This window comes from Mobula birostris, chromosome 22, assembly GCF_030028105.1.
Source record: "Mobula birostris isolate sMobBir1 chromosome 22, sMobBir1.hap1, whole genome shotgun sequence".
NCBI lineage: Eukaryota > Metazoa > Chordata > Chondrichthyes > Myliobatiformes > Myliobatidae > Mobula > Mobula birostris.
The window spans coordinates 55603414-55630869 of NC_092391.1; the positions used below are offsets into that span (position 1 = coordinate 55603414).

Below are 27456 nucleotides of genomic sequence, written 5' to 3' on the forward strand. Positions count from 1 at the left end.
TCATCTAGAGATCACAGTGCCTTTGTTTCAGACTAACTCTCCAAATCAATTGAAACAAACAGGCAGATACAAGATGTTCCAAAGGGCCCCCCAGTCGAAGACACGCTCTGTCAAGCACAGATAGCACAGCAGTCAACGAGTGTTCCCACATTCAGCGGACTGATAGGGAGCAGATAATCTGTCTGAGAGATGCTGGGCAAACCTTGGCCACGGGTGCTCAGCATTGGAGGCTGCCTCTGTGTCCAGGGCTGCACTGTCGGCTCAGGGAGCTGGGGAAGTTGTGTAAGGAACTCTGCTGGGTCTCGGAGATCGGACACCAGCACATCTGGCAACTTTAACCGGCAGGTCCTGTTCCAGCTTTCAGCAACCTCATTTCCACATTTCCCCAGAACCGTAGCAAGGGCTTCAGCTTATAGGTTGTCCCTCCAGAACAGGGATTTCCTTCTAGAACAGAGATGAGCCAGAGGGTGGTGAATCTGTGGAATTCATTGCCACAGACAGCTGTGGAGGCTAAATCATTGGGTATATTTAAAGTGGAGGTTGATAGGTTCTCAATTATTAAAGTTGTCCAAAATTAAGGGGAGAGGCAGAAGAATAGGGTTGAAAGGGGTAATAAATCAGTCATGATGGAATGGTGGAAAAGACTTGATGGGCTGGATGGCCTACTTTTGTTCTATGCCTTATGGTCTAACCCAGTGTAGGCAGCCTTCTGGCATGTGCTATTCATTAATTTGAGGCAAAACATAACTAGATGTATTTAAATGGATAATTCCCATATTTCAAGTTTTTATGGCATTTATCTGGCCCACCGTCCGCTCATTAATACGCCATCTGGCCCACAGAGGCAAAAGGGTTGCCGACCCCTGACAAACCAGTGGAGTCAGATTGGCTCCTTGTTCGTGGCTGTCCCACTCATGCAAACATCTCAGGGTCTACCTTCTCCCACCTCCTTAAGATCTTAGATGTTTGAATTGGATCACCCCTGTTCTCCAGAACTCCAAGGAATTCAGACCCATACTGCCCAGCTTCTCTGGACAGGACATCCCCCTCGTCCCAGGAATTAGCCCAGTGAATTTCCTTTGGAAGGCCTTAAGAGGATCAAAATTGTGTTCCATGTGATGTCTCACCAACATATTATACAACAAAGCATCCCATCTCCTGTACTCGATACATTGATTTATAAAGGTCAGTGTACCAAAAGGCTTTCTTTCCAACCCTGTCCACCAGTAATATCACTTTCAGTGAATTATGGACCTGTATTCCCAGATCCCTCTGCTTTACCACACTTCTCAGTGCCCTACCACTCACTGTGTAAGACCTACCTTGGTTTGTCCTCCCAAGGTGCAGCACCTCACGCTTGTCTGCATTAAATCCCATCTGCCATTTTTTTAGCTGATGCAAATCCCACCTCAAACTTTGAGAGCCTTCCTCACTGTCCACTACACCCCCAGTCTCGGTGTCAGCAACAGATAGGAACAATTCTAGTCAACTCAAGTTTATTGTCATTTAACTTTAAACGTGTATACTGTCAAATGAGACAATGTTTCTCCACACCAGGGTGTAAAGCACAGTAGTACACATAACACACAACAAATTAGGAAAGTAAGAATTAAATCTACAAATGAATTGCACATGGATAAACAAAGTAAAGTGCATAAATTAAATGTTGCAGGGTACAGTACAAATTATCTGGTGATATGGCAAGGAGTTCTGAAGAGGGAAAAATCTGTTTCCCATCCTGACCATTTTTGTTTCAATGCATCGGAGTCTCCTGCTTGATGGTAGAAAGTCAAAGAGGAGGCTGGATGGATGGGTGGGATCCTTGATAATACTAAGGGCCCTGCGTACACAGCGCTCCTGATGAATGTCCCCAGTGGATGGTAGGGAGACCCTTTTGATCCTCTCAGCTGTTTCAACAGTCCTTTGTAGGGATTTTAGTCCTAGGCTTGGCTGCCCCCATTACCAGATGAAGATGCAGCTTGTCAGGATACTCCTGATGGTGATCTTTGTGTAATAGTAACAATTATATAACCAGATGGAAGAACGTTGAAATTCCATTCAGTCCCTGTTATCTGCTGACTTGCTGTCTGTGGTTTCACAAGGTCAGTCATGTATTACCAGTAGAGTTGGTAATACAGTGCCCCCCCTCCCCACCCCACAGCGCTCTTCTAGAATCCAGTGTGTCCTGTTAACGCATGGGAAAGTAGTGAGATATCAGTAACGTGTGTGTGGTCAGGGTCAGGAACACTGAGTGTGTCGGCAGCAGAGTTGGCTTCTGGGCTTCCTGTATCAACTTCAAGGTCAAGTCTATAGTCATTCAATGTATACGTGTATGCCACCAAGTTAAACAATGTTCTTCCAGACCAAGATGCACAACTCACGCACACAACACGTAAAGTAATATTACCCCAAGCAAGTTAACAAGTAATAAGATTTGTTTGTGACACAAGTTAAAAAGTAAACGGTATGTTGCTACCGGTGCTTCATGCGTGATGAGACCTGGCTGGTTACAGGGAGTTCAGTAGTTTCACTGCCTGGGGGAAGTCCTTGTCCTCATGTTATGTTACCTCCTGCCTGATGGTAGGGGGTCAAGGAGTTTGTTGGATGGATGGGAGGGATCACTGACAATGCCAAGGGCCCTGTGTGCACGCTGCTCCACATAACTATCTCTGATGGGTGGAAGAGAGACGCTGATGATTATCTCAGTGGTCCAGTTCCAATTTCTGTATAAATTACAGGCTGAAGCATTTTGCAAAGTCAATCCACTGAATGGTTTATACAGACGTTGAACGGTAGACTACCGGGGATGCACATTCGAGGGACAGAGAGCTCTAGGTGTACAAGTGCATAATTGTTTGTAACTGGCATCAGGGTGGTGGAAAAGGCGTTCAGCATGCTGGTCTTCATCAGTCAGGGCACTGAGTACAGGAGTTGGGGCAGGATGTTGCAGTTATATAAATCAGTAGTGTAACGGTTACAAACCAAACTACTGAGAGACTAAGCCAGGAGGTCAACAGTGTATGGCACACTTCCAAAATAACAAATCTCCAAATCGAGAAAGGCACGTTCAATCCTTTATTACAAAGCCAGCAGAGGCGAACGATCTTATAGCGATTAAGAAAACTAACAAAACTAAAATGAGTGATATAACGATCTTATCATTCCAATTAGCGATATCAGAATTAGCGTTCTATACATATTTATTTATTGAGATTCAGCATGGAATAGGACCTTCTGGCTTTTCCAACCATGCCAACCAGCAACCCCCAATTTAACCCTAGCCTAATCCCGGACATTTTACAATGACCTATTAACCTACCAATCGGTACATCTTTGGACTGTGGGAGGAAACCTACAAGGCCACGGGGAGAACTTACAAACTCGTGGGAACCTAGGCATTCTAATAGTGTCCCAATTACTGTTCCACAAAATTACCACAACTAATTAGCAGTCAGCAAAAAAAATAATTTATATTATCATACGCACAAAATACACACAAAATGCTGGAGGAACTCAGCAGGCCAGGCAGCATCTGTGGAAATGAATAAACTGCCGATATTTCAGGCCAAGACCCTTTATCGGGAATGGAAAGGAAGGGGAGAAGTCAGGGTAAGAAGATAGGGTGGGAGGAAGACATACAAGGTGGTAGGTGAAACTGGGGGAGGGCGAAGGAGTGAAGTAAAGAGCTGAGAAGTTGATTGGTGAAAGAGATAAGGGGCTGGAGAAGGGGGAATCTGATAGGAGAGGACAGAAGGCCATGGAAGAAAGAAAGGGGAGGAGTACCAGAGGGAAGCGATGGGCAGGCAAGGAGATGAACTGAGGGGGAAACAGGAATGGGGAATCTGAAGGGGGGGGGCAGTGTGGACAATTACTGGAACTGCAAGATATTGAAGTTCATGCCATCAGGCTACCCAGACAGAATATAAGGTGTTGCTCGTCCAACCTGATTGTGGCCTCATCATGGCAGCAGAGGAGGTCATGGACTGACATGTCGGAATGGGAATGGGGAGCAGGATTGAACTGGGCAGCCACTGGGAGATCCTGCTTTTTCTGGCGGATGGAGCGTAGGGGCTTGGCGAAGCGGTCTCCCTCATTTCCTCTGCACTTCAGGGATCCAATGAAGGGCTGTCTTGAGGATGGGTCCCCCTTCTCAGCATGTGCCCAATCCATCTCCAACGTTTCCTCATGAGGATTGTGGCCATGTCCTCTTGATGACACTGAAGGCGTAGGCCGTGGCTGGAGATCTTTCTAGGCCAGAAAATACAGAGGATCTTCCCTGGTGCTGCATGATTTGAACAGCAGTTATCTGATTGGCTGAATTTTACCTGCAAGTATGAATGGAATGTTTCTTACCTGTGAGAATAAAAAGAGCTGACTGTGTAGAGGCACCATCTTCTTTTCCTGTTATCATTTGCCTCTTCCTCTCTTCACTCACTTGACTTCTATCACTGTCTGTTTTTTCAATTTTCTTTGCTCTATTAACAAAACGATCATGAAGCAACAAGTTTTGTGCCTCATTCCTGACTTCCAGAAGCAGCTTGGATTAAAAACACCGGAATCCAACACCGTTCTAGGTGAGGAAGGCAGCCATGGCTTCACAGTCCATGACTCGTTGGTGGGTAACAGTGAATCGATTTGGAAACGTCGGGCAGGGTCCAGGCCCAGAGCGTTTTGATGCAACAGGGCCTGAGTCTTAGAGCAAGGAACGACCCGATGTTGGTATGATTTAAATATTGGGTCGGTTCGATGGAAAAGGCCAGGGGTCAAGACCAGAGGGAAGGGTCGGGCCAGTTCTGTCGCCGCTCCATGACATTTTTTCCACTCTTCCCTGCACTGAGGCCGTGGGCCTGCTCCTATTACTATTATTGTTTATACTATTTCTCTCACTCTCACTCTCTCTCTCTCTCTCTCTCTCTCTCACTCTCATACTCTCTCTCTCACTTACTCACTGTCACTCTCTCACTCTCACTCTCTCTCACTCTCTCACTCTCTCTCACTCACTCTCTCTCTCACACTCTCACTCTCTCTCACTGTCACTCTCACTCATTCTCTCTCTCACTCTCATACTCTCTCACTTACTCACTCTCACTCTCTCACTCTCTCTCACTCTCACTCTCTCTCACTCTCTCACTCTCTCTCACTCTCTCTCTCACACTCTCTCTCACTCTCTCACTCTCTCTCACTCTCTCACTCTCTCTCTCACACTCTCTCTCACTCTCTCACTCTCTCTCACTCTCTCACTCTCTCTCACTCTCACTCTCTCTCACTCTCTCTCACTCACTCTCTCTCTCACACTCTCTCTCACTCTCACTGTCACTCTCTCTCTCACTCTCTCACACTCTCACTCTCTCTCACTCTTTCTCACTTTGTCACTCTTTCTCTCACTCACTCTCACTCTCTCTCTCACTCTCTCACTCACTCTCACTCTCTCTCTCACACTCTCACTCTCTCTCACTCTCTCTCTCACTTTCTCACTCTTTCTCTCACTTTCTCACTCTCACTCTGTCACTCTCTCACTCTCTCTCACACTCTCTCACTCTCTCTCTTACTCTCTCACTCTCTCTCTCACACTCTCTCTGTCACTCACTCTCTCTCACTCTCTCTCTCTCCCCCCTCCCCTCCCTCCCTCCCTCCTCTCTCTCCCCCCAAACACACACACACACACACACACACACACACTCAGACACACTCTCTCACACACACAGACACACACACACACACACACACACACACACACTCAGACACACTCTCTCACACACACACACACACACACACACACACACACACACACAGAGTGGGTGTTGGTTGTTTTCTTTCTTTTCTTTCTGTGGTTCTTTCTTTCGTGGCTGCCTGTAAGGAGACGAATCTCAAGGTTGTATAATCTTTACATACTTTGAAAATGAATGTACTTTGAACTTAGAACCAGATGTGTTTTTCTCCGATGCCTGCTGTGGCCAAGTTGGATCGACGATGGATTGACTGAAAACATCCCACTCTTTTTGTTTCAGGCCAACAGTCCACAGAATCTCCGCCTGTTCTACGAGAAAAATAAGGCCCTCGTTCCAAAGTAAGCCAATTGGTACTGCCTAGATGTGTCCAGCAGGTTGGCTGTCCGAGTTTGCCTCTGTCCATGTGTTGTTGCCTGAGCAGGGGCAAGGTCCAGGAAGCAAAGGCCTTGGAAGTTGGATAAGCACCCATGGGTGATGGTGCTAGGGGACAGGGTGGAGCAGGGGGGTGGCCAGAAATTGGAACTGGTTTGTTATTGTTGCTTATACAGAGGTACGGTGATAAACTTATCTTTGGTCTGTCTTGCATACAGATGGAGTAGGGTAAAATGTCAGCAGGCCTGTACAGTGCTGTGGTGTTCTGTATTCTAATATGAATTAATATTCATGATCTAATTAGCAGAATGTTGAACTCTGCCAATTAATTCACATTTACCTATTATTACTGAAGATGGAAGAAAAACAAAACACAGGGTTAATTAATATTCATTCATGTTTGGCCTTTGTAATTACACAGGGAAATGCAGTATGCCAGGGTTTGTATCGTAGCAGAGTTCTTATGGGATGTGGGGAGCGGGTCTCGTGTGTCAGGGGTGGAGGTCTGCCATCTTGTGGAGAACCGGTGGTCAGGAAGCTCACAGTGTCTGTGTTACTCCCGCCAACAGCATCCCGAGGGAGACCTCGAGCCACCTGCGCCACCTGCTGCTGGGACTTCTCCTGCGGAACTACAAGGAGAGGATGGACTTCAGTGAGTACCGTCCTGCAACACGTGGCCACGGTAGCCCCTCCACCCCTTCCTCCGTTCACAGAGCATAGAACACTGCAACACAGTGCAGGCCCTTCAGCCCACAATGTTCTGCTGGCCCTTTAACCTTCTCTAAGTTCAAACTAACCCTTCCTCCTACAGAGCCCTCCATCCAATTTCTGAATGGATAATGAACCCAACATCAGCACCTCACTTTCTTTTTTGTTCTTTATGCACTACTGATTTAATTAAATTGATATATATATATACTTTTTATAATTTATAGTTTTTAAAAGTTATTATGTATTGCAATGTACTGCTGCTACAAAACAACAAACTTGATGATGTATGCCAGTGATATTAAACCTCATTGTGATTCTAACTCAGATTTCTGTGTCTCTTAAATACCCCTAATGTATCTGCCTCTACTATCACCGCTCTCTGCTCTCTGTGTAAAATACCTCCAGTATTGTGTAAAAGTCTCAGGCACATATATATAGCTCAGTTGCCTAAGACATTTGCTCAGTACTGTATTTGTCAACGTGAAGCGGAGGGCAAATTAGTAAATCTGGCGGGAACAAAGGATGTTGGGAATGGTGAGGGTGGAGCACCCCGGGAGGGGAGTAGGATGGGTGGTAGAGAAGGAGTGCCGGGGTGGGGGTTGGTGTGCATGCAGACACACCCAGCCCTGAGTCGCCAGGCAAGGTCATGTGATTCCAAACAATTGGTTTATTGATCATACAGAATGTCTCTCTGGTGCTTCCTGCTCCCTCCCCTCTCCCTTCCCCTTTTCCCAAACATGATTCCCCTCTCCCTGCCCCCTTCCCACTCTCAGTCCACAATAGAGACCCAGATCAGAATCAGGTTTATCATCACTCACATATTAGATTATGAGAACACTCAGTCCTCGTCTATTATAGGATGAGGCTTTTCATTCTAGGATGTGGGAGATGTCTTCTTTTTTTAAAGAAAGGGGCCTCCCTTCCTCCACTAGCAACTCTGCTCTTAAACGCATCTCCCCTATTTCACGTACATCTGCTCTCACCCCATCCTCCCGCCACCCCACTAGGAATAGGGTTCCCCTGGTCCTCTCCTACCACCCCACCAGCCTCTGGTCCAACATATTATTCTCTGTAACTTCCGCCACCTCCAACGGGATCCCACCACTAAGCACATCTTTCTCTCCCCCACTCTGCTTTCCGCAGGAATCGCTCCCTACGTGACTCCCTTGTCCATTCGTCCCCCCCATCCCTCCCCACTGATCTCCCTCCTGGCACTTATCCTTGTAAGCGGAACAAGTGCTACACATGCCCTTACACTTCCTCCCTCACCACCATTCAGGGCCCCAAACAGTCCTTCCAGGTGAGGCGACACTTCACCTGTGAGTCGGCTGGGGTGATATACTGCGTCCGGTGCTCCTGATGTGGCCTTCTATATATTGGCGAGACCCACCACAGACCGGGAGACCGTTTTGCTGAACACCTACACTCTGTACACCAGAGAAAGCAGGATCTCCCAGTGGCCACACATTTTAATTCCACATCCCATTCCCATTCTGACATGTCTATCCACGGCCTCCTCTACTGTAAAGATGAAGCCACACTCGGGTTGGAGGAACAACACCTTATATTCCGTCTGGGTAGCCTCCAACCTGATGGCATGAACATTGACTTCCCTAACTTCTGCTAAAGCCCCACCTTCCCCTCGTACCCCATCCGTTATTTATTTTTATACACACATTCTTTCTCTCTCTCTCCTTTTTCTCCCTCTGTCCCTCTGACTATACCCCTTGCCCATCCTCTGGGTTCCCCCCCCCCGTCTTTCTTCCTGGACCTCCTGTCCCATGATCCTCTCATATCCCCTTTTGCCAATCACCCGTCCAGCTCTTGGCTCCATCCCTCCCCCTCCTGTCTTCTCCTATCATTTTGGATCTCCCCCTCCCCCTCCAACTTTCAAATCCCTTACTAACTCTTCCTTCAGTTAGTCCTGACGAAGGGTCTCGGCCTGAAACGTCGACTGCACCTCTTCCTACAGATGCTGCCTGGCCTGCTGCGTTCACCAGCAACTTTGATGTGTGTTGCTTGAATTTCCAGCATCTGCAGAATTCCTGTTGTTCTCGTCTATTGTCATTTAGAAATGCATACATGCATTAAGAAATGATACAATGTTCATCTAGAGTGATATCACAGAAAAACAGGACAAACCAAAGACTAACACTGACAGAACCACATAATTATAACATATAGAAACAGCAGTGCAAAGCAATACCATAATTTGATGAAGAGCAGACCATGGGCATGGTAAAAAAAAGTCTCATGTCCCGATTGACTCCTGAGTCCCCGATAGCAGGCGGCAAAAGGGAGAAACTCCCTGCCGTAAACCTCCAGGCACCGACAACTGCAGATGCCCTGGAAGCACCCGACCACAGCCGACACTGAGTCCATCCGTCCAAAAACTTCGAGCCTCCAACCAGCCCCTCCGAAACCGCCTCCCGAGCGCCATCCTCTGCCGAGCGCCTTCAACCTCGCCCCGGCCGCCGAAACAAGCGAAGTCGAGGATTCGGGGCCTTCTCGTCCGGAGGTTCCGGACCACACAGTAGCAATGGCAGCGAAGCAGGCATTTCAGAAGTTTTCCAGATGTTCCTCCGCACTCTCACGTCTGTCTCCATCAAATCAGAATTGTGCACGGTCCCCTACTTGACAGATTACAGATGTCATTTTCCGGAGAGGCCGCGCGCACTGCGTTGCACCGCCATCTTCTCCTCCTCCTTTATTCTATTAACAAAACGATCGTGAATGTCATGAATTTTGGATTTTTTTGAGGCAGCAGTACAGTGCAATACATAAAATTACTACAATACTATGCAAAAGTCTTAGGCACCCTAGCTATGTATACTGTATGTACCTTAGACTTTAGCACAGTACTGTACATTTGAAAGACATGCACGTTGGTGGGTAAATTATCTGCTGTAAATTGTGAACCCCCCCAATGTGTTAATGAGAATCTAGGGGGGAGGAATTGAGAGGACTGTGGGGAGAATGTAGGCCCTCTATTGGTCAGGGTTGTCCATGGGTGATACGTCCCATCTGTCTATGTGATACACAAGCCTGGGCAGTACGATATGGAGAGCAAGCTGTTGCCCATGTAGCAGGCTCCCCCTCTCCACACAGCTGATGAATCCAAAGGAATGGCAGAGACCGACACAGTTTGGCACCAGCAAAGTTGTTGGGGTTCCCATTCGGCATTGAACTCAATGTAGGGATACCAGCTCCAGATTTTTCCCTCAGGGTTTACTCCTGAAGCCTTCCCCATCAGCCAGTACAGAGTTACAGGTTGGCATGGACTAGATGGGCTGAAGGGCCTGTTTCTGTGCTGTAATGCTCTACGACTTCTCAGGTCCTGATGTAGGGCCTTGGCCCAAAATGTCAACTGTTTACATGGCTCCATAGACACTGTGAGGCTTGTAACCGGCAAGGTTTGGTGTGCTGCATGGAGACGCCTCACCTCCTAACTAATAAGCTTGTCTTGTTGTTTGCAGACGATTTCTTCCATCACCCTTTCCTGGACGTCAGCTCATCCATGAAGAAATGTAAGTGAGGGAAAGATGCCCTATGGCGCTGTGCCTCAGTAAGGAATGGCAGACAGATTCTTGGCTGTTCTGTACACAGCCTTCCTGTCAGGGTCCAGCTCTCTCTCGCCTGGCTCACTACGAAAGCCTACTCACACACAAAATGCAAACATCAGGAATTTACCATCATGCCACTGGTGATTAGGACAGCAATGAACGTTCTCCATCTCTGGCTGTCCTTGGCCATAGAGGAGGAATCTTCATTGCTGTTTCTGAAACAGTTTTGTTTGACCAGTCAGGGTTGTTAGCCCTGAGCAGAACCTCCGAACCTGGAGGACCGGTGGATCACTCTTAGTCTGGCCTCTACCCTTTGACCTGTTTGGCATGGGTGACCCCACCAAGAGCCAAAGCACAAAGCCCTGACTCCAGCCAGCATAGCTCGCTGGGTCACTGAGGCACACAAGCCCCGAAACCACAACACGTTTGTGGTCCTCTTGGAGAAGGTATTTACAAGACTGAGAACAAATTCAGATTAAAATATGATTATTAAAACACTCAATTCACTATTCCTGGAAATCCTTCACTGTACCTATGGTGACCACGTTCTCCCCCTCCATGGCCACCCAGGCATGAGCAAATCCCCAGAAGAGGGGCAGGCAGTCTGCTCGGACAGTACCCTCAACTCCACCTCCTGGACCCACGAATAGCCATCTTGGCCAGGCCCAGGAACAGGCCGAACAGGACATCCTCCGAGTGACCCACTCTTCTCCTTACTGGGTACCCACAGATCAGGAGAGCGGGGGGGGGGGGGGGGGTGGTTGCTGAAGTGCAGCCAGAACTTGAGCAGCAGCCCGTTCAGATATGCAACCTCTCGCACCCCATGTAGATGTGCACTGTCTCCTCCCGGCTACGGAATGGACAGGTGGACGAGGTGTCAATGGACATTGTTTAAAAACCTGCTGTGTGGTACTGCCCTGTGCAACACCTTCCACCTCAGGTCCCCAGTGTACAGGGGAAGGACGCCCTGCATAAAGAGATTCCTACTGGGGACCTCCCCCACTGCCAGATGGTAAAACAGACTGCCACAGAGTGTCCGGTCCAGAGGACTGTCCTCTTGCAGTGACTGCTTGTGTGGGACATTTTCCAATCCACAGGAGGGAGGGGGTTGTTGGGGATGAACGACGGTCATGTCCTCTCTAAAGGAATTTGTACAGAGCATGGTCCCACATAGTTGTGGTGTCCAGGGGCACTGACCTCCACAGAGGGTGTTTGAGTGGTTTAAGGGGCATGGTTTCTGGGAGGTGGAGAGTGATTGCTCCCATGACTAACCCTGTGCTTTCACCTCTGTCACCAGCTGCCCCGGTACCAATGCCAGTCTACCCAGGCTCGACCTCCAACAGCTCCTGCAGCAGTTCCTCCACCTCCCACCTCGCCTCCCCTCCGGTGAGTACAGGGGCCCTCTGAACTCAGGGGAGGGTGGAGGGGGTGAGTTCCTCCTTCTCTGCCACCGTGTGGGTGGATCACTGGGTCGGGGGTCGAATTGAGCAGAGTGTAACCCCACCCTCCCCTCACCTCATCATTGGGGTTGGCATGGTAACGTAATGGCTAGCACAACATTTGCCAGCAAACTGGGGTTCAGTTCACACTGCTGTCTGTAAGGAGTATCCGGGTGCTCTGGTTTCCTCCCGAAGCTCGAAGAAGTGTGGGTTAGGGTTAGTGAGCTGTGGGCATGCTATGCTGATGCTGGAAGTATTGCCACACGTACCAAGGCTGGCATACTCTTATGTGTTGTATTTCAAAGCATCAAACTAATTCAAAGGAAGACACGGGTGTCCAGCAACTTCTTGTTTACTTTAAGCAAGCAAGCATGTATCATGTGGTAGCATGATAACGTGTGTTTTTCATGTAATTATACATATAACCCATTATTAATTATTAAAAGGAACAAGAATACTCAATCATAAACCTCAAAGTTACTGGTGAACGCAGCAGGCCAGGCAGCATCTCTAGGAAGAGGCGCAGTCGACGTTTCAGGCCGAGACCCTTCGTCAGGACTAACTGAAGGAAGAGTTAGTAAGAGATTTGAAAGTGGGAGGGGGGAGATCCAAAATGATAGGAGAAGACAGGAGGGGGAGGGATGGAGTCAAGAGCTGGACAGGTGATTGGCAAAGGGGATATGAGAGGATCATGGGACAGGAGGCCCAGGGAGAAAGAAAAGGGGGAGCGGGGGAAAACCCAGAGGATGGGCAAGGGGTATAGCCAGAGGGACAGAGGGAGAAAAAGGAGAGAGAGAAAGAATGTGTGTATAAAAATAAATAATGGATGGGGTATGTGGGGAGGTGGGGCATTAGTGGAAGCTAGAGAAGTCGATGTTCATGCCATCAGGTTGGAGGCTACCCAGAGGGAATATAAGGTGTTGTTCCTCCAACCTGAGTGTGGCTTCATCTTTACAGTGGAGGAGGCCGTGGATAGACATGTCAGAATGGGAATGAGATGTGGAATTAAAATGTGTGGCCACTGGGAGATCCTGCTTTCTCTGGCGGACAGAGCGTAGGTGTTCAGCAAAGTGGTCTCCCAGTCTGCGTCGGGTCTCGCCAATATATAGAAGGCCACATCGACAGCACCGGACGCAGTATATCACCCCAGCCAACTCACAGGTGAAGTGTCGCCTCACCTGGAAGGACTGTTTGGGGCCCTGAATGGTGGTAAGGGAGGAAGTGTAAGGGCATGTGTAGCACTTGTTCCGCTTACAAGGATAAGTGCCAGGAGGGAGATCAGTGGGGAGGGATGGGGGGGATGAATGGACAAGGGAGTCGCGTAGGGAGCGATCCCTGCGGAATGCAGAGAGAGTGGGGGAGGGAAAGATGTGCTTAGTGGTGGGATCTCGTTGGAGGTGGCGGAAGTTACGGAGAATAATATGTTGGACCCGGAGGCAGATGGGGTGGTAGGTGAGGACCAGGGCAACCCTATTCCTAGTGGGGTGGCGGGAGGATGGAGTGAGAGCAGATGTGTGTGAAATGGGGGAGATGCATTTGAGAGCAGAGTTGATAGTGGAGGAAGGGAAGCCCCTTTCTTTACAAAAGGAGAACATCTCCCTTGTCCTGGAATGAAAAGCCTCATCCTGAGAGCAGATGCGGTGGAGACAGAGGAATTGCGAGATGTCTATCCACGGCCTCCTCTACTGTAAAGATGAAGCCACACTCAGGTTGGAGGAACAACACCTTATATGCCGTCTGGGTAGCCTCCAACCTGATGGCATGAACATTGACTTCTCTAACTTCCACTAATGCCCCACCTCCCCCTCGTACCCCATCCGTTATTTATTTATATACACACATTCTTTCTCTCTCTCTCCTTTTTCTCCCTCTGTCCCTCTGACTATATCCCTTGCCCGTCCTCTGGTTCCCCCCCCCCACCGTCTCTCTCCCCGCACCTCCTGTCCCATGATCCTCTCGTATCCTCTTTGCCTATCACCTGTCCAGCTCTTGGCTCCATCCCTCCCCCTCCTGTCTTCTCCTATCATTTTGGATCTCCCCCTTCCCCTCCCACTTTCAAATCTCTTACTAACTCTTCCTTCAGTTAGTCCTGATGAAGGGTCTCAGCCTGAAACGTCGACTGTACCTCTTCCTGGAGATGCTGCCTGGCCTGCTGCGTTCACCAGCAACTTTGATGTGTGTTGCTTGAATTTCCAGCATCTGCAGAATTTCTGTTGTTTTCAATCATAAACCTCTTAGTTTTCCTTACTGCCAGTCACACGTCCCGGGTGGAAACTCAGGAACACTATCGCATTGATGAAGGATTCTTCATTGCTGTTTCCGTCATAATTTTGTTTGATCAGTCAGGGTTGTTAGTCCTGAGCTGAACCCCCGAACCTGGAGGACTGGTGGACCACTCTTAGTCTGACCTCTACCCTTTGACCTGTTTGGCATGGGTCAAAGCTCAAGGTCCTAATTCCAGCCAACATAGTTCCCCTGGTCATTGAGGCACACAAGCCTCCAAACCACAACAAGGCTGTGGTCCTCTTGAATGATTATTGACGTGGAACCAGGTAAAACAATACCAGAGACAGTGCAGTGCAGGCAGACAATAAGGTGCAAGGCTGTGTCGAGATAGACTGTGAAGTGAAGGGCAGCACAATAGCGTAGTGGTTAGTGCGTTCGCTTTACAGCACCAGCAACTGGGGTTCAGTTCCCGCTGCTGTAGGTAAGGAGCTCAGACATTCTCCCCATGACCGCGTGGGTTTCCCCAGATACTCTGCTTTACCCCCACATTCCAAAGACAGGTTACGGTTAGTAAGCTGCGGGCAAGCTACGCTGGTGAAGAATCCTTCCTGATTTGACTTGTTGCAAATGCTACGTTTCGATGTCCATGTGGTAAAAAAACTTAGACTTTATAATCTTTATCAACTGCTCATGGCGCTGCCTGAATGAGATGGTGATGTTAACGTCATGAAGCTCGGGACTGGGAGCTGAAAGATTTTTTTTTTCCCCTTCCTGCCCAAAACCACATCAATTCTTCTGTCCTCTGGAGAACGGAGCAGAATCGAGTTGCCATAAGACCATACGATATAGGAGCAGGATTAGACCATCCATCGAGTCTGCTCCGCCATTTCATCATGGCTGATCCATTTCCCCCTCAGCCCCAATCTCTTGCCTTCTCCACGAATCAAGACCAATCAAGGATCTATCAACCTCTGCCTTAAAAATGTACATATAGACTTGGCCTCCGCAGCTGCTTGCGGCAACAAATCCCACAGATTAACCACTCTCTGGCTAAAGAAATTCATCCTCGCCAGTGACATCATCACTGTGTCTTCGCCCCGGACCCAAAGTTGACCATTTCCAGTGAAGTCATCACTGTGTCCTCGCCCCACACCCAACATTGACCATCTCCAGTGACATCACCGCTGTGTCCTCGCCCCACACCCAACATTGACCATCTCCAATGACGCCACTACTGTGTCCTCGCTCCACACCCGACATTGACCATCTCCAGTGCCGTCATCACTGTGTCCTCGCTCCGGACCCGAAGTTGACCATCTCCAGTGACATCATCGCTGTGTCCTCGCCCCACACCCAACATTGACCATCTCCAGTGACATCATCACTGTGTCCTCGCCCCACACCCGACATTGACCATCTCCAGTGACATCACCACTGTGTCCTCGCCCCACACCCGACATGATCCTCGTATCTCTTTCCTCGCATCACTGTCTGGTATAGGAGGAGGGGGAGGGGGAGGGCCACTGCCATGGATCAAAATAAGCTGCAGAAAGTTGTAAAGTCTGCCAGCTTCAGCATGTGCACTGGCCTCCTCAGCACTAAGGACATCTCCAAGAAGCAATGTCTCCAAAAGGTAGCAATGTCACTACGGACCTCATCATCCAGGACATGCACTATTCTCATTGCTACCATCAGGGACTAATAACTTACACTATAGTTGCTCTAATGACACTTGACAGCAATTTTTTTGAAGGTGTTATTTCATCAGAATCATTTTTTTGGTTATGATAAACTGCTTGAAGCTTAAAGTCTAAATGGGAATGAAGAAAATGAATCTTTAGTGACATGTTACACTTCATGGTTTTGTTTGCTTGAACCATGTTGTCAACCAGCTGCACGTAGTTTGGTGCTCTGATGTTGGCAAGAAAATTTGCAGCAACATCCTTGAATGCCTTCCATGTGATTTTCTCCGGTCCCACTAGAAGTTCTTTGATTTGCCTGTCATTGATGACCTGTTTGATTTGTCGACCAACAAAAATGCCTTCCTTAATCTTGGCATCAATTATTCTGGGAAACATCTGTCTCCACTATTGAAATCTTTCATGGAAATTTATAGCCTTTCTAATACCTGTCCTGCCAAGCAGTGTCTGCCCTGCCTCAGTATGCCTAGGCATGCCTGGACAAGATAGAAAACCTTTCAACTTACATTGTGGGAAACATCTTAATCAGAATCAGGTTTATTATCACCGGCATGTGACGTGAAATTTGTTAACTTAGCAGCAGCAGTTCCATGCAATACATAATCTAGCAGAGGAAAAAAAATAATTAAAAATAATAAATAAACAAGTAAATCAATTAGTAAGTGAATAGATTAAAAAAGTGCAAAAACAGAAATACTGTATATTTTTTAAAAAGTGAGATAGTGTCCAAAGCTTCAATGTCCATTTAGGAATTGGATGGCAGAGGGGAAGAAGCTGTTCCTGAATCACTGAGTGTGTGTCTTCAGGCTTCTGTATCTCCTACCTGATGGTAACAGTGGGAAAAGGGCATGCCCTGGGTGCTGGATGTCCTTAATAATGGATGCGACCTTTCTGAGACACCGCTCCCTAAAGATGTCCTGGGTACTTTGTAGGCTAGTGCCCAAGATGGAGCTGACTAGATTTACAACCCTCTGCAGCTTCTTTTGGTCCTGTGCAGTAGCCCCTCCATACCAGACAGTGATGCAGCCTGTCAGAATGCTCTCCACGCTACAACTATAGAAGTTTTTGAGTGTATTTGTTGACATGCCAAATCTCTTCAAACTTCTAATAAAGCATAGCCGCTGTCGTGCCTTCTTTATAACTACGTCATTGATGAATTCATAATTGACAAAATATGAATTGAAATAACAAATACAGGTGACTTCAAGAAAAGGGAAATTTCATGGTGACTTTCATGATCAGCACCCTAACATCCATAAGATAGACCCAAAAGTATTCAGGAAGCAAAATCTTTGTTGTCCAGTGCAACTTAGCTTGATGTAATCTATATATAGATATTTTGTAATTTATAATTTTATTAAGTATTGCAACGTAGTGCTGTTGCAAAAGAACATGTATACAACAAATGCCAGTGATATTAAACCTGATTCTGATTCTCATTGTCGTCTTCCTTTCTTTCACCCTCCTCTCCGACTCCTTGTTTTCAGTGGATTTCTGGCTCTCCCTGTGGCAGTTAGTGCCCTCTCTCTGTACCAGGAAACCAGTACGGCTCCCTAACCTGAGTTGCCTTTCTCTGTCAACAGTCTCTGACAGACGTACACCACCTCCGGATGAAGGGCCTCGCTTCGCCCCCGCAGGAGATTCCAGGCTTCCTCCAGGCCTCCAGGGACTCGGCCGGGAGCAGCAGCAAGACCTCGTCCTGTGACATTGACGACTTTGTCTTGGTGCCCCACAACAGTCCGACACACTGCTCTGGTAAGTCCCCACCTGCTGTTGCCATGGTGACAGTTATGAACGATGGTTCTCCACTAACCCTAGGCTCTCGTTCATTCCTGGAAGTAATTGTTCCATTGCTGATGGCCTGGGCTCCAGATTCCCCTCGCTCACCCCTCCACTTCTCTCTACTGTAAGACCATAAGGCAAAGGAGCAGAATTAGTTCTTTCGATCCAACGAGTTTGCTCCACCATCATGTATGATTTATTAACCCCTCCACCCCATTCTCCTGTAACCTTTGACACATACGCTAATCAAAAACTTACCAATCTACGCTTTATGTTTGCCCAATGACCTGGCCTCCATTGCCGTCCATGGCAACGAATTCCACAGATTCACCAACCTCCCGCTAATGAAATTCTTCCTCTTCACTGTTCGAAAGGGACGTCCTTGTTCTGGCTCAGGGAGTCCCAACCATCTTTATGCTATGGACCCCTACCATTAACTGAGGGGTCTGTGGACCCCAGTTTTGGAACTCCTGATCTAGAGTGAGGCCCTTTGAGCTGAGGCCCGCATCATGCCTCTAGGGCATTTGTAGAAATGTGTTATCCAGCAGCAGGACCGGGACCTGCTGTTGTCTGATCAAGGGACCAGGGCCTGTTGTCCGATAGAGGGTCCAGGCCACTGGATCAGGAGCTGCTGTTGTCCGATCGAGGGGCTGGGCCGCTGGACCAGGAGCTGCTGTTGTCCGATCGAGGGGCCAGGGTGCTGGACCAGGGCCTGCTCTTCAAGGACAGTATGTATTGCATCCAGTTCTGGTCACCCCGTTATAGGAAAGATGTTCAAGCTTTGGAGAGGGTGCAGAAGAAGTTTACCAGGATGCTGCCTGGTTCAGAGGACATGTGCTATCATGAGAGTCTGGATAAACTTGTGTTGTTTTTTCTGGAGCGTTGCAGACTGAGGGGAGATCTGGTAGAGGTTTATAAGATTATGAGAGGCAGAGATAGAGTAGACATGGAGTATCTGTTTCCCAGGGTTGAAATATCTAATACCAGAGGGCATGCATTGAAGGTGTTCCATGTAACAACCTTCTTGTGATCCAGCTTTTGACCTTTTGGGTAGCCTCCAACCTTTCCAGCATGAGCATGGATTTCCCTAACTTCTGGAATTTTCTCACCCCTTCCTTCTTCTCTCTTTTTCCATTCCCAATTTGTTTCCCCTCTCATGCCTTCTCTTGTCCTCAGCTGCCCGTCATCTGGTGTTTATCCGCCTTTCTCTGTCCTCTCCTATCAGATTCCTTCTTCTTCAGCCCTTTGACTTTTCCACTAATCCCCTCCCATGTTTTTACTTCACTTGTCTCACCTATCATCTGTCAGCTTTTACTCCTTCCCCTCCCCCCACATTCTTATTCTGGCATCTACCCGCCCCCTACCTTCCTTTCCAGTCCTGATGAAGATCCTCAGCCCGAAACATCGACTGTTTATTCCTCTCCATAGGTGCTGCCTGATCTGCTCAGTTCCTCCAGCATTTTGTGTGTGCTGCTTTTGATACTCAGTGTCTTGGTCCCCGTGGATGAAATCTGTTACCAGGGGACTTGGAGTTACCGTGTCAAATCAGCATTGTTGTAGTTCCCGTACTTCTCAGCTCCGTTACCTGGACATCAGGAGAGTAGATGAGGCAGATCTAGACCAGGCTGTGATTGTGTTCTGTTCATTAAAGTGAGGGTTGGGGTCGGGGGGCATGCTTCTGGATTCTGTAAAGCAATAAGACATGGGAGCAGAATTAGGCCATTTGGCCCATTGATCCTGCTCCACCATTTCATCATGGCTGACCATTTTCCTGCTGTCTCCCCATAACCTTTAACACCCTTTCTAATCAAGAACCTATTACTCTTCACTTTAATATTCCTGTGGTCCAAAACTCCCCCACTATAGGAAATATCCTCTCCATGTACATTCTATCTCAAGCAGTGGTTCCTAGCCTTTTTTATGCCATGGACCAATACCATAAAACAAGGGGTCTGTGGACCCCTGGTCTAGACCATTCAATATTCAATAGATTTCAGTGAAATCCACCCCCCAATTCTACAGAGTACCAGAGTGTGTGGTGTTCCATGTAACTAGAGTTTACTGAGTCAGAAAGCACAGGAGAAGGCTCTTCTTTGTCAGTACAATCCCATTCACCACTCACCTCCACATGGGGGAACTCTACAGCAGCCAGTTAACCAGAATCCACAGGAGGTTCAGAAGAATGATTCCAGAAATGAAAGGGTTAACGCATGAGGAACACGTGGTGGCTCATGGCTGGTGCTCGCTGGAGTTCAGAAGAATTGGGGAGGATCTAATTGGGAAGCGAGAGGGAAGCACCAGAGAGACATTCTGTAATAATTAATAAACCAATTGTTTGGAATCCAATGACCTTGCCTGGTTTCTCAGGACTGGGTGTGTTTGTACCCGCACCACCCTCCCCAAGCCCTTGGCACGCGTCCTCTGCCACCCGTCGCACACCCCTCCCGGGGTCTCCACCCTCACCATTCCCAGCAGCCTTTGCTCCCGTCTGATTTACAAGTTTGCTCTCTTCTTCACATTGACAAATACAGTACTGTGCAAAAGTCTCAGGCATCCCAGCTATAAAGATGTGTCTAAAATTTGTGCACATTACTATCTGTACTGGAGCTGAGGGTACAACGGAGGGAATAAACCTCCCCTGAAAGCTTGGTTCACTGGTTCATTGGCAACACCAACAGCAGGGGAGGTGAACGGTCTCGGTTGTAGTGTGGACTAAGCTTCAAGCCCGCAGAGAGACACTGAAGGCAGTCTGAAAGAGAGCAGAGGCAGGGCAGGCACGCTGGAATCCTTGGCTGTCCCTCCTGTTGGTACTGCTCTCCAGTGTTCGCTCGGTGAAAGACATGGTGGACTGCCTCCGTCTGCAGACTACTGCAGGCTTGTCCTTGCCAACAATCCAGGCACAATCAATCTACGGGACAGGACAGGAACTTGGCCTATATATTTTTTTGTGTGACTGTATGTTTACTGCTGTCTTATATACGCTATATGTGTCTTGTGCTGTGTATGACTTTTGGTATTGTGTTTTGCACCTTGGCCGCAGAGTAACGCTGTTTCATTTGGCTGTACATATGGGTATTCACGTATGATTGAATGACAACTGAAGTTGAAACTGAGCTCTTTCCTCAGGTGAGCTGCTGACTGACAGCCTGACAGGACGGACAGTAATTGACAGCCTTAACTACAGCAGGTAGGTCTTCTGTACATCGTTCCAACACGGCAGGCAGACACTCCAGAATACCGGAGCCTGGGGTTAACTCGGCAGCTCCCATATCTTCGTGTCAGCCCTGCCAGTCTCCACCCAGCTAACAGGAACCACCTGCCACTCATTTCCAACTCATTACCTGCAGCCTATTTGAACCCACAGCCTTTGTCACCCATCAAACCGGCCAGCCTCAAACAATTGCTCCTAGCCTCCAGTTACCTTGTTGCCTTGTCATGTTAAGTATCTGTTCTGTCTTGTTTTGTGTGCCCCCCCCCGTGGCTTGTTATTTTGCAGATTACAGTATTATTAAAGATATCGCTCACCACTAAATCGTCTCTGCTGCTCTGCATCTTTGTCAAGTTTCCTCTAAATGTCCTGGCACTTTGTGCTTTGTCCCAGCCAGCCTGGTCCTCCTCAACCGTGACTGTGATCACCCACATCATATGACGTGGCACATAACGAGCAAACGAGAGTTCAGTTAAGCAGATATTAAGTTCCAAGGCCATGACAAAGTAGATTGTGAAGTGAAGAGTCCAAAAGAAACTCCAAGAAGTATTTATTTAGCCTCTTGCAACTGGACAACCTGCTCGTCCCAGAGTTAGCCAAGTGGATTCATGTTCGACTGTCTCCATTGCATGTATCTTTATCTAAGGGGACCAAAACTGCACACAGAACTCAGATTCCCTATCATTCCATCGGTATCTGCCATGGGCAATCATGTTATATATGATCATGATTGTTCTTGGCAAACTTTTCTACAGAATTGGTTTTGCCATTGTCTTCTTCTGGGCAGTGTCTTTACAAGACGGGTGACCGCAGCCATTATCAATACTCTTCAGAAATTGTCTGCCTGGTGTCAGTGGTCACATGACCAGGACTTGTGATCTGCACCAGCTGCTCAAACGACCATCACCACCTGCTCCCATGGTCACCTGACCCTGATCGGGGTGGGGGTGGCTAAGCAGCTGCTACACCTTGCCCAAGGGTGACCTGCAGGCTAGTGGAGGGAAGGAGCACCTTACACCGCCTTTGGTAGAGACATATCTCCACCCTGCCACTCTATGCAGTTCTAATAATATTCCCGAATTTCACAACCCCAACCGGCACTCACTGGACAATTTTTTTTTGGGAGTATTGCTTCCTCAGAGTTTTTTTTTTGCTTTTGATAGACCACTTGAAGCTGAACAGAAGTATAATTTCAGACTACTTGTATCACGTAGGAATTTGGAGAAACAAGAAATTAACTTTTATTGAATATAGTATGTTTAATTGTATAATGGTACTGACACCTTGCAATAGTTCAACTAAGTTAAAAATGTTTTGTTGATTATTTTCATTTGTGCTCAGTGTCTGAGGCTTCTTGCTTTAGCGTCCAACAATAATCAGCCAACATTGATGGATTCCAGTTGCCCTGATACCATTTCTCCATGACCACAATGTCCTGGTGAAACCCTTCACTGTGCTCATCACTGATAGTGCCAAAATTGGCAGGGAAGAAATCTAAATGGGAATGCAAAAAATGAATCTTTAGTGACATATTGCACTTCATGGTTTTGTTTGCTTGAAGCATGTTGTCAACCAGCTGCACGTAGTTTGGTGCTCTGTAGTTGCCAAGAAAATTTTCAACAACATCCTTGAATGCCTTCCATGCGATTTTCTCCGGTCCCACTAGAAGTTCTTCAAATTGCCTGTCATTGATGACCTGTTTGATTTGTGGACCAACACAAATGCCTTCCTTAATCTCAGTTATTCTTACTTGAATTATGAATTGAAATAACAAATATAGGTGTTTTCAAAAAAAAAATGGAGCATGAAAGGGAAATTTCATGGAGATTTTCATGATCAGCAGCCCAAAATCCATAAAATACACCCAGAAGTACTCAGTAGGCAGAAGCTTTGTTGTCCAGAGTCATTAGAGTGGTTGGAACGCCATCGTCACTCTAATTTGCTGTGTTTGGTGTATGGTAGAGTTAATCTGTCTTGTTTCCTTTCTCCCTCCAGCGGCTCCCTCTTAACGTCCGCTGGCCAGGGAAGTCACGGGGAGCCACTCTCTCCCTCCGCATCCTGCAGCAGTTCCCCAAGTCCCTCAGGGTAAGCTCAGCGCCATCTTGAACCAAGCCGGCTGTTGGTGGAATATTTGTTGCTGTGACTTCTATTGGACATCTGGTGGTTGCCTGAAGAAACCTTTTGGCACATTAGCCTTGATAAATGAAAGTATTGAGTACAGGAGATGGGATGTTATGTTGAAGCTGTATGAGACATCAGTGAGGCCTAATTTGGAGTATTGTGTGCAGTTTTGGTCACCTACCTACAGGAAAGATGTAAACAAGATTGAAAGAGTACAGAGAAAGTGATCAAGGATGTTGCCAAGACTGGAGGACTTGAGTTGTAAGGAAAGATTGAACATGTTAGAACTTTATTCTTTAGAACATAGAAGATGAAAAGAGATTTAATAGAGATATACAAAATTATGGAGGGTATAGATATGGTAAACGCAAGCAGGCTTTTTTTCACTGAGGGTGATTGTGACTATAACCAGAGGTCATTGGTTTAGGGTGAAAGGTGAAATGTTTAAGGGGAACATGAGGGGAAACTTCTTCACTCAGAGGGTGGTGAGAGTGTGGAATGAGCTGACAGCACAAGTGGTGCATGCAAGCTCAATTCCAACATTTAAAAGAAGATTGGATAGATACATGGATGGAAGGGCTATGGTCCCGGTCAATGAGAGCAGCTTAATTGGGTCAGCATGGACTAGATGGGCTGAAGGGCCTGTTTCTGTGCTGTATTTTTCTGTGACTCTAAGATCTGATTTTTGATGAGTTCGAATCTGGTATCGAAGTGCCTGAGGAGCTTTCTAAATGTCACAGAGGCTGAGTTAACTTCTGGTGCTCTTTACAATTAAGGAGTGTGCAGGCTCATGAGAATGATCCTAGGCATGAAGGGGTTAATGTTGAGGAACATTTAATGGCTCTGGGCCTGTACTTGCTAGAATTTAGAAAAATGAGTGAAGATTTAACTGATACCAATCGAATATTGAAAGTCCTGGATAAAGTGGATGTGCAGAGGATGTTTCCTGTAGTGGGGATTCCAGGACCAGAATAGAATCACGACTGTCGGTGTGGTATGACTGTGCTGTGTCTTTCAGTCGGCCAAATCAGGAGCTGATTGCCACCTATGAAGCCACCGTTCCCATCCCCGTGCCCACCCAGGTTCTCAACTACCAGCGAATCGAGCAGAATCTCCAATCTCCGAAACGCAGTCTCCTGCCAAGGTATGGTATCCCCAGGAGATGGCCAGACCACGGTTAGCTACCGCCATACCCTGCGCCTGATAAGCAGCATTCCGTAAATCATTCTCGTTTCCATTCATTGTCCTTATTCCACAGGTTTATTGTCACTGATATCTGTAAAGATTAGTTTGATTTCTCACATGTACATCAAAACATCGAAACATACCGTGAAACGCATCGCTTGCGTCAACTTCCAACACAGTCCGAGCATGCACTGGGGGCAGCCCACAAGTGTCACCATGTTTCCAGCTCCAACATAGCATGCCCACAATCTTACTAACCTTAACCTGTACGTATATCATTTACGTATATCCTGTATGTATAACATGCCCACAATCTTACCAACCTTATCCTGTATGTATATCATGTACGTATATCCTGTACATATATCATGCCCACAATCTTACTAACCTTAACCTGTACGTATATCATTTACGTATATCCTGTATGTATAACATGCCCACAATCTTACCAACCTTATCCTGTATGTATATCATGTACGTATATCCTGTACATATATCATGCCCACAATCTTACTAACCTTAACCTGTACGTATATCATTTACGTATATCCTGTATGTATAACATGCCCACAATCTTACCAACCTTATCCTGTATGTATATCATGTACGTATATCCTGTACATATATCATGCCCACAATCTTACTAACCTTAACCTGTACGTATATCATTTACATATATCCTGTATATATAACATGCCCACAATCTTACTAACCTTAACCTGTATGTATATCATTTACGTATATCCTGTACGTATATAATACTCACAATCTTACTAACCTTAACCTGTATGTATATCATTTACGTATATCCTGTACGTATAGCATGCCCACAATCTCACTAACCTTAACCTGTACGTCTCTGGAAAGTGGGAGGCAACCAAAGCACCCGGAGAAAACCCACACAATCGGGGGAGAACGTACGAACTCCTACAGACAGTGGCGAGAATTGAAAGTTCGAAGTTCCAAGTAAATTTATTGTCAAAGTACATAGATGTCATCATATACAAGCCTGAGATATGTTTTCTTGTGGGCATACTCAATAAATCCATAATAGGACCATTGTCATAATAGAATCAATGAAAGACCGCACCAACTAGGCTGGGCATTCAACCAGTTTGCAAAAGACAACAAACTTTGCAAGTACAAAATGACAGAAATAATAATAATAAATAAATAATCAATAAATATCAAGAACATAAGATGAAGTATCCTGGCAAATGGGTCCATAGGTTGTGGGAACATTTCAATGATGGGCAGGTGAAGTTGAGTGATGTTACCTACTTTGGTTCAAGAGCCAGATGGTTGAGGGGTAATAACTGTTCCTTAGCTGGTGGTGTGGGTTCTGGGGCTCCTGTACCCGCTTCCTGATGCAGCATCAAGAAGCGAACATGGCCTAGATGGAGGAGGTTCCTGATGACGGATGCTGCTTTTCTGCGACAGTGCTCCACGTTCGCGGAAAATTGTGCTCAATGGTGGACAAGGTTTTCCCCGTGACGAACTGGGCCACAGCCAATATTTTTTGTAGGATTTTCCATTCAAGGGCATTGGTGTTTCCATACCAGGCTGTGCTGCAGCCAATCAGTACACTCTCCACCACACATCCGCGGTACACTGTCTAGTTCCATATCGAGACACCGATCACTGGCACTGTAAGGCCATGCATTGGTCCTCAGTATAAATTAGGATAGAGTTTGTAAAAAGGTATTACAATAATTGTGGGCAATTTTAATGATAATTACACTGGACAACCATTTTTTTGTTCGGAAGTGTTGGTTCCTCAGAATATTTTTTTTGTTTATCATAGACCACTTGAAGCTGAACACAAATATAATTTCAAATTATTTGTATCACGTAGGAATTTGGAGAAACAAGAAATTAACTTTTATTGAATATAATGTGTTTAATTGCATAACAACGCTTTGCAATAGTTTAACTAAGCTAAAAATGCTTTGTTGATGATTTTCATTTGTACTCAGTGTCTGAGGCTTCACGCTTAAGTATCCAACAATAATCAGCCAGTATTGATAGATTCCAGTTGCCCTGATACCCTGAATCAGAATCAGGTTTCTCCACAACCACAATGTCCTGGTGAAACCTCTCACCGTGCTTGTCACTGACAGTGCCAAGATTTGCAGGGAAGAAGTCTAAATGGGAAAGCAGAAAATGAATCTCCAAACTAAAGATGTAGCTATGGGCACCCGTATGGGTCCTAGCTATGCCTGCCTTTTTGTTGGCTTTGTGGAACAATCTATGTTCCAAACCTATTCTGGTATCTGTCCCCGACTTTTCCTTCGCTACATCGACGACTGCATTGGCGCTGCTTCCTGCACACATGCTGAGCTAGTTGACTTTATTAACTTTGCCTCCAACTTTCACCCTGCCCTCAAGTTTACCTGGTCCATTACCGACACTTCCCTCCCCTTTCTAGATCTTTCTGTCTGTATCTCTGGAGACAGCTTATCGACTGATGTCTACTATAAGCCTACTGACTCTCACAGCTATCTGGACTATTCCTCTTCTCACCCTGTCTCTTGCAAAAACGCCATCTCCTTCTCACAATTCCTCCATCTCCGCCGCATCTGCTCTCAGGATGAGGCTTTTCATTCCAGGACGAGGGAGGTGTCCTCCTTTTTTAAAGAAAGGGGCTTCCCTTCCTCCACCATCAACTCTGCTCTCAAACGCATCTCCCCCATTTCACGTACATCTGCTCTCACTCCATCCTCCCGCCACCCCACTAGGAATAGGGTTCCCCTGGTCCTCTCCTACCACCCCACCAGCCTCCGGGTCCAACATATTATTCTCCATAACTTCCGCCACCTCCAGCGGGATCCCACCACTAAGCACATCTTTCCCTCCCCCCGCTCTCTGCTTTCCGCAAGGATCGCTCCCTACGCGACTCCCTTGTCCATTCGTCCCCCCCATCCCTCCCCACTGATCTCCCTCCTGGCACTTATCCTTGTAAGCGGAACAAGTGCTACACATGCCCTTACACTTCCTCCCTCACCACCATTCAGGGCCCCAAACAGTCCTTCCAGGTGAGGCGACACTTCACCTGTGAGTCGACTGGGGTGATATACTGCATCCGGTGCTCCCGATGTGGCCTTCTATATATTGGCGAGACCCAACGCAGACTGCGAGATCGTTTTGCTGAACACCTACGCTCTGTCCGCCAGAGTAAGCAGGATCTCCCAGTGGCCACACATTTTAATTCCACATCCCATTCCCATTCTGACATGTCTATCCACGGCCTCCTCTACTGTAAAGATGAAGCCACACTCAGGTTGGAGGAACAACACCTTATATTCCGTCTGGGTAGCCTCCAACCTGATGGCATGAACATTGATTTCTCTAACTTCCGCTAATGCCCCACCTCCCCCTCGTACCCCATCCGTTATTTATATACACACATTCTTTCTCTCT

General features: G+C 47.1%; 1 protein-coding gene across 5 annotated transcripts in view; it reads left to right on the top strand.

Annotated features, from left to right (window-relative positions):
• Positions 1–27456, top strand: part of ulk1b (unc-51 like autophagy activating kinase 1) — a 129528-nt gene that overhangs the window by 60339 nt on the left and 41733 nt on the right. For 4 of the 5 annotated variants that reach the window (XM_072240799.1, XM_072240800.1, XM_072240803.1 and 1 more), the window contains exons 9-16: positions 6009–6067; positions 6671–6753; positions 10289–10339; positions 11673–11761; positions 17324–17495; positions 20649–20709; positions 22726–22815; positions 23870–23995. In XM_072240799.1, the coding sequence (XP_072096900.1) occupies positions 6009–6067; positions 6671–6753; positions 10289–10339; positions 11673–11761; positions 17324–17495; positions 20649–20709; positions 22726–22815; positions 23870–23995 (731 nt within the window). The remainder of the gene's footprint in view (positions 1–6008; positions 6068–6670; positions 6754–10288; positions 10340–11672; positions 11762–17323; positions 17496–20648; positions 20710–22725; positions 22816–23869; positions 23996–27456) is intronic. The other variant, XM_072240801.1, reaches the window with a different exon arrangement.